Source organism: Grammomys surdaster, unplaced genomic scaffold, assembly GCF_004785775.1.
Source record: "Grammomys surdaster isolate TR1022 unplaced genomic scaffold, NIH_TR_1.0 458, whole genome shotgun sequence".
Classification (NCBI taxonomy): domain Eukaryota; kingdom Metazoa; phylum Chordata; class Mammalia; order Rodentia; family Muridae; genus Grammomys; species Grammomys surdaster.
In genome coordinates, this window is record NW_021604877.1 from 1 (window position 1) to 8,397 (window position 8,397).

General features: G+C 42.1%; 1 protein-coding gene across 1 annotated transcript; it reads right to left on the bottom strand.

The window, feature by feature from the left end:
* Window positions 1–4: 4 nt before the first annotated feature.
* On the bottom strand, window positions 5–704 carry LOC114632921 (olfactory receptor 51G2-like; the record flags this gene model as incomplete). Its single annotated transcript, XM_028781531.1, has 1 exon — window positions 5–704. A coding segment is annotated over exon 1 (678 nt), but the record flags the coding sequence as incomplete, so codon positions are not given.
* Between the last annotated feature and the right edge of the window lie 7,693 nt (window positions 705–8,397).

The following is an 8,397-nucleotide window of genomic DNA, read 5'->3' on the forward strand; positions in this document are numbered from 1 at the left end:
CCAGGACAGTCCGTAGGATCAGAGCATAGGACAGCATGATGAGGGAGGAGTCTAGGCCCAGTGAGAGGAGAATGGAAACCAGGCCGACCAGGCTGTTGATCCGGGTGTCTGAGCAAGCCAGTCCCACTAGGTCGCAGTGCAGACAGTAGCAGTGGGAAAGGGTACTGATCTGAGGAAAGATAAGACGTCGCAGAAGGATGGGTCCGGGGAGGTTGAGCAGGATGGCCCTTACCAGCACGGCAGCCCCAACTTTAGCCACTGCTGAGTGAGGAAGGATTGTGGCATAGTGTAGAGGATCCCGGATGGCAATGAAACGATCAAAGGCCATAGCCAGAAGCACACCAGATTCCACATAGGTGAAGGCATGGATGAAAAACATCTGTGCTGCACAGAAATCGAAGGGCAGCTCCCGAGTACCCAGCCAGAAAAGCCGCACCATGGTAGGGAAGGTGGAGGCACAGAGGCCCAGATCAGAGGCTGCTAGCATGGACAGGAAGATGAACATGGGTTCATGTAAAGCTGGATCTGTGCGGATCAGGAAGAGGATAACGCTGTTGCCCAGGATAGAAACCACACAGATGAGGTTGATGGGAATGGAAACCCAGTGATGAGAGGCTTCCAGGCCTGGAAAGCCAGTGAGGAGGAAGGTAGAGTGACCAGGAGTGCTGGTATTGCAGAACATAATGACTCCAGGAGGAAACTGTCCACCCTATGAGAAGGAGACCTTCATTCATGTAGTCACAGAGCTAGAAAGGAAAAGCTGACTTGCAGCCATTAAAAACAACCCTCCTCCTAAGATCGCTGGCTTCTCTGAATACAGTATTGTTGGATACATTGTCTGAGTCAATCTCTGATTACTGCTGCCTGTTCTTTAGCCAATCAGCAGCCACCTTCTCTTGGGCCTGAGGAACTTCCCTCTTTTACCTAAGTGAAACCTAAAGCCTAATCTTCCACAAAGCCTTCTTAGACTACATATCGAGGAAAGAATACTTCTCCAAAGAAACAGAATGAGGGAAGGCTGGTAAGATGGCTCAGCTGGTCTAAGTGTTTTCTGCAAAGCCTGAAGCCTAGGTTTGATCCCTGGAACATACACAGTAGAGGGAAAGATTCATATCTACCATTGCTCTCTGACTGCAACATGAGCACATGCACACACACACACACACACACACCAAGTGTAATAAATACTGTTCTCAACTTTAGGATGACAATATAAACAGAACGTATGGATTGCATTCTTCCTTAGAGGTGGGCTTCCCATCTGATATCTGCCATCAACCGTGCCTGAAAGGACAGTCAACCAACGGTGTATTTGCAGAAGCATCCCTTAGGAGGCTGCTTGCTCACTTGTCCAATGCTGTTATGTGTGTTTTCTGCATTTCCTTCTGAGAAATGCTTTAGGGAAAGAAAATAGGCCCTTTACTTAGTTACACTTTGTTTTTCATTGCTGCTAACTGTTCAAATGCATGGAGTTCTCTGTGGCGATTAGTATTCACATTATATAATAATCAAATCAGACACCTAACATTTTAAACATTTCTTTAAATTTTTGGTTAATGTGTAGTAATTGTACTTACCTGAGGGGGACCCATGTGATATTTCAGTAAATATGTACAGTGTATAGTGCTCAAAATACACTCTTTAAGTGTTTCCACTGTGGCGCACGCCTTTAATCCCAGCACTTGGGAGGCAGAGGCAGGCGGATTTCTGAGTTCGAGGCCAGCCTGGTCTACAGAGTGAGTTCCAGGACAGCCAGGGCTACACAGAGAAACCCTGTCTCGAAAAACCAAATAAATAAATAAATAAATAAATAAATAAGCTAAAAAACAAGGTTAGCACATTCAGAGGTTATTTATAAAAAAAAAAAAGTGTTTTCACTGATAACAAAGGCCCTGTGAAGATGAGTTTACTTAAAAGAAATGGTCAAGGTTCCCTCAGAGTCTAATAGACAAGGTGGGAAGACGCCAAATGCATTCCATTTTACTAGTGTTTTCCCCAGTCCTGTGTCCACCTCATGCTCTAATTAAAGTTTCCATGTGTGCTTCTGACTCTACCATCAAGATAGGCTCTGGGGCTGCAGAGATGGCTCAGCAGTTAAGGGCACTGTCTGCTCTTCCAGAGGTCCTGAGTTCAATTCCCAGCAACCACATGGTGGCTCACAATCATCTGTAATGGAATCTGATGCCCTCTTCTGGTGTGTCTAAAGACAGTGACAATATATGCAGCATATATATTAAAAAAAAAAAAAACGTAAAAAAAAAAAAAAAACCACGAGGTATTTTCAAGATAAGTCTCTGGTTCCAGACTCAACTAAAGAGCCCCTTTTCAGCCCGTACTACGAAAACTGTTATATGGAGTCAACTACCTTGACGTTCTCCTTAGCTGGGAACAGAGTGCTGAGGTTAACAGAGATGTCAGGCAAAGAAACAGAAGCTTCCAGAATCTCAGGATGAATAAAACTCTTCCAAAGAGCCCAGACTGGGGGGTGTGAGTGTTCCTGTTCTTACAGACTCACACATCACTGTGTCCCAGCTTCCCTCCTCACGACACAGCCAACCTTGTCTTGTCCCCTAAGCAAGCATGCTGAGCTACACTGAAAACGGAATGAACAAAACACTAATCCCTCCCATCCCTCCCCAAACCACACTCCATTTCTGGTGGGTACCTGTCTCCCTTCTTTTGTTTTATCTATTAAACACTCAAAAGACCAGCCCTTCCTCTCTAGAACACATTCTCCTAATCAACTAATCTTTGACCTGTCTCCTTTCCTCAGCTCCAACAAAACTAACCACATCAAACCATCATGATTTCTCTGAGTAACAAAACAGTTCCTTTGTCCCATTCTCTTCAGTCCTTGTATATTCCAGTTTGTTCTCAAAGTTCCAATTAAATTAAGCTCCAGATTTTTATTAAAAGTTCAGTATGAATAGTTAAATCATTACATATACAGTCAGGAATGAATAAATGAATGAACAAAGGGAGAAAGAAAGAAAATAAGGAAGGAAGGAAGGAAGGAAGGAAGGAAGGAAGGAAGAAAGAAAGAAAGAAAGAAAGAAAGAAAGAAAGAAAGAAAGAAAGAAAGACACAGTGGGTATTTAGCTTTTAGCAACTTTGTTTTAGCAACTCTGGCTTTGTATAATGAGCACCAATGTTTTCCTAATGCACAGAAGGGCATATCTAAGCAAAATCTCCATAGTCAATCACCCTTCTCCTAAGTATTATGAATTATTAAGATATCCTTCTGCTTATCAGATTTGCTATGTTTGATCATATCTTGTTTGGGGTACAGTATATGCACAAAAAAGTTTACATATCAAAAATGCAAAGCATGATTAATTTCCACAAAGTGAGTATATCTATATAACCAAATATTGAAGGCCAGCAAGATGGCTCAGAGGATAAAGGTGCTTGCTAGGCAAGCCTGTCAACCTGAGTTCACTCCCCGGAGCCCATGTAAGGGTGGAAGAAAAATCATCTCCACAAAGTCATCCTCTGATCTCTACAGTTGTGCCATGGCATGCTGTGTGTGTATGTGTGTATGTGTTTGTGTATGTGTCTGTCTGCCTGTCTCTTTCTCTCTCTCTCTCTCTCTCTCTCTCTCTCTCTCTCTCTCTCTCTCTCATACACACACACACACAATACATTTTTAAATAAGAAACCAAATAGTTTCAGAATCTCTAAGTCCTATGACACCTTCCAGTGACTCCCATCCTCCCACTATCCTGATTTATGACACCAAAGATTAATATTATAGATCTTGGAACCTTATGTAATTATAACCCTACAGTATACACTTCTCTGTGTAATTTTTTTGTCTATGACACATTCACACTGTTGTGTGTACTTATAGTTTGCTCATTCTCTTTGCTGGATGATTTTTCTATTGTGAGAATAAACAACAACAAGTATCTGACACCCAGTGCTTCCCTCCCCTTGTCAGTTCATCTTCTCATTTAGTGAAAGACTAGGAACCTCAGAGCTCAGGAAACCCACAGAAAAGAAGGCAGGAGTGTAGGAGCCAAAGCGGGGTGGAGGACACCAAGAAAACAAGGCCATCTAAATCAACTGAGAAAAGCTCGTATGAACTCACAGAGGCTTTAGCAGCAAGCCCAGGGCCTGCACAGGTCTGTGCCTGGTCCTCTTTCACTTTAGCACTCTATGGGACTCCTGAGTGTGTGAACAAGTGGGTCTCTGACTCTTGTGCCTGCTCTTGTAGGCTTTTTCCTTCTGTTGGTTTGCCTTGTCCAACTTCAAGGTGATGGTTTGGTTTTATCTTATTATATTTTATTTTGTTATTAAAAACCATATGCTGTTATAAATTCAGTGCATTGTTTTGTAGACATCAGGGTTTTCTTTTTTGCTTTACATTTCCATCAATGTCATATTTTAGGTTACAGTAAATTTCAATAAAGATGTATCTTTAAATGCTTTTTTTTAAATAAAGAAAGTTGGGGCACACTCTTGAGTAATGAAAACCCCAAATATATAAGCCCTTGGATGGAATCAAAATCCCATCATTCCCTCTTTTGCCTTTGTTTCTCTCTCTCTCTCTCTCTCTCTCTCTCTCTCTCTCTCTCTCTCTCTCTCTTACACACACACACACACACACACACACACATCTTGCTGGAGAATTGTGAGACTAAAGAGAATAAAGAAGGGTCTCTATAGCAGGCACCACTTTTCCTGTCTGAACCCTACAGTCTCCCCACACTGAGTGCATGCCTGTATGCTCTGCCTAAGCTGCTCTATCCCACAAGTCAAACCACACATGGGAATGGTTATGTGTTATACATGAATATGAGCAGCTATCCAGTCAGGGCCACAGTGCACACCTGCAAGGGCTGCCATGCACACTTCAGCCCATTGAGTGTAGGCTCTAGAAGTTGTGATGCTTGGCCTGAATTGTCATTGTGTCCTTTTGTGTAATAAAGGACTGTTACTGACATCACAGAGTGGTTATGAACATGGGAAACTGCACTGTTTTACACATTGTAGACGTGAGTGAAAGTGTAATGTTAACTATGCCTTAGACTAGGGTTTTACAGCCAGCATCTCAGGAAGTCTCCCACTTCCTAAAGCCGTTGAATGGCATTATCTCCTTCCTGACGACGAAAAATATCTAAGAGATAAAAACCCCTGTCGACAGCTCATTAGACCTAAGCAGAAGAAACAATACAATCCGACACCAGTGCTGACATGTCTGTCATTCAGTATTCTCCCTCCCCAAATCTTTTAAAAATAATTGTCTCGTTATAATGCACATACAGACACACACATACTTTTATATGTGTGTGGTTTAAAACAGTGCTTAGTGCTTGAGCACTGAGATGGCTACCACACATACTTCATGCATGTTCCAGTGGTGAAGTGCATCTGCAATCTCAGTGCACAGGAGGCTGGGATAGGAAGATTGTGAGCTTGGGCCAGCCCAAGCTACACAGTGAGCCCTGCTCTCAAAAATAATGGTAACAATAAATAATAATAAATTACATAATTATTGAAGACTCACTATTTTTGAGGTGGATAAAAATTATTCCCATTTTGCACATGGGAAAACTAGGCTACCAAGTAGTTTGTTAACTTGCCTAAGATCATGAAGTTAAGAAGTGAATGGCCAGAATAGAAATTGAGACAGTCTGATCCCAGAGGCTGCTTAAATGCTGTTATAATGTTTCTTTGTTACCTTAGTGTGCTTACTAACATGATTAGTGATGAAAAGGTCTGTCCCCAAAAGGTTGACATAAAGTTACATGTTTGAGAATGCTCCTCATCTTTAACCCTACCTCTTTGTGACCACTTAGATGTAGCAGTCCTGAGTACACTCATATTTCAACAGCCTAAGCCAAAAGTAGCTTCTGGGCTTCATGACCATCCTGTGCTGCAAACTGTGAGAATTTAGTTATACAGTTATGGCTTAGGGAGAAGAACGTTCTCCTCAAAGCAGTAATAGCCTGAGAGAGTAAATGCAACACTTGATTGAACTAGATGTGGAAGGGGTGGGGATAGGTAGAGAAATGTTGAAAGAGTGGGGAATAGATAAAACAGATAATGATATATGGATAGAAGGTTAGGTAGATAGGTAAAAAACCAATAACAGAGTCAGTTCTGGAGGTGGAAAAAATTATATTCTCTGCCCTTCCACCACTTTACTTATCCAGGTTCTAGAAGATCATGAATAGTCTAAAATCTATTTTGTTTAGTTAATCAGTAGCTTAACTATAAGTTTTGAAAAGAAATGGCACAGCTTAGAGAAAGTTGGAGACCCCAAGAAGGTTTCTATGACAACCAAGCATCACTCACCAACACTCTCAAGGGAATGTGAGGATTTAAGCCTCTGGCTTTGCCAGCTGGGTCCTAGGGCCAAAAAGGAAGACACAGAAAAATAGGCTGTAGCATTAAATCCTAAACCTAGCAGAGTCGGGCATGAGCCGGGAGCCCAGTTTTCCTCAAGCCGTGATACTGATGAGTCTTAGCTAACATTAAGGCTAAAATTATACTGTTCCCAAATAAACTTGTCACAAACTGCCTCTGCCAAGCACCATGACAAGGGAGTCACAGAAAGCATGCAGGGTCTGCAAACAACCACACTCTTTCACCTCTTCTGTTTCTGGACTGGCAGAGCTTTTATTATGTGGTAGAGAGGTGAGTGAGGAGGTGACCTGCTCTCCACACCTCCTCCTCTACACCCCTTACATGTTGGGACCCTCAGAGTCTGTGGCTGAGAACTGATAATGGCCTCAGACCTGATGCTGTCAGTGAAGGAGCATGTGGGCCAGTGAAAGGATGGAAGCTGCAGAATCTTTTAAAACATTTGTTTGTTTATAAACTTATGATCTATATAGGAAAAAATCTGGTTTTTAAATAAATCAGATCCTGTCATTTTTTATTCTGACTTATATGAAATCACTTTAAATGTTTTAAAAAGTTGATCTTCAAATTCTCACCATATAGGTGTTGTCTTTGCTAAAATTAAAATCTTATATTTAACTGGTAAGGTTAAAGTCTGGAGTAGAATAGGTCCAGAATATATCTAACATTAAGATGGTATAGCTGCAGACACATAAATTATAGAGAGAAAAGAAGGAAGGAAAGAGGAAGGAGAGAGGGAGAGGGGAAAGGTAGACAGACAGAGACTGACACAAAAGCCTCTTGTGTAATTCATAAGCAGCTATAGCTATTTCATATCCAGGCCATTGGGCTCTTCACTCCTGTATTAACACAGATAAATCTAAGGACATCTGAGCTCTCAGCAAATGGGATCTCCCTTTCACTTCCTTGAGTCTCTTTGGTAACATGGATAATACATGCTTTCTATTAAAAGTGTTTCACAGTGGCATATCAGAGGTTGGAACATGTTGGCATATAATGTATATTTTATCCTAGGCAGGCAACAAAGTGAACAGTCTAGGGGCTGAAGAAACAGCTGAGTGATTAGTGTTCTTACAGAGGACCCAGGTTCAATTCCCCAATCCACATGACCGATCATGACCCTTTGAGAGTACATGCAGTGTATTCTGTACATACAGCAGGCAAAACACTCATACACAAAATGTAAAATAGTTAAATTAGCCTAAAAAAAAACTTAAGTCTGTGTTTTATATCCAAAGAGTCTGAGTTTGAATCTTGGCATTGCTGTTTGCCATCTGTATCGGGCATGTTTTGACACCCCTATGTCTTAAATTGCCTGAATCGTGTACAAGAAATAACAAAAGTGCTTCTACCTTTGAGTGACAGTGAGGATCTGAGATCATCAAGAAATTACAAGATCCTAGTAAGTGTTAATGTGGCCAGTTGTCACACGGCTAAAAGCCTCCTCAGACAGAGTTAGCTTAGTAGAAGAGGGACTGTCAGCTGCCCTGCTCAAATTTGTCAGAAACTGACATTTAAATGGAGGTTTAGTCAAGCAGCTGAACCTCAGACTGAGGCAGATCCTATGCTGTTGCCATCTTTGCCCCACAGCAGGCTGCAGAACACCTCTCAGATTCTGACTGGGCCTGAAGCGGCCCCTGCAGGAAGTCCTGAGGGATCATCCACACACCTACAGCTTTCCCCAGATTTAACCAGGTAGTTTAAAATTGAAGAACACTGTTTCCCTTAATCCTGAGTTGCTCATCTTCCCATGATGGTCCTTGGTCCAAACTACCTAGGAAACTGAGATCTAAAGAGGGCCTCACGGAACCAAACTCTGTATGTTATAAAATAAAACATCAGGAAAGGCCTTCCTCCAGTCACTATCATGTCTCAGGCTTTAGACTAACCCTAGGTGGCTGCCCTAGATGGATTTAACTCTGCTCAGTAGTAGAACTAATGATGTAGGCAGATGGTGCAAGGCCCTGGTACCTGCTGCCCTCAGTCCAGACGCAGCACCTCATCCATTCACTCACCACAGCGCCAGAG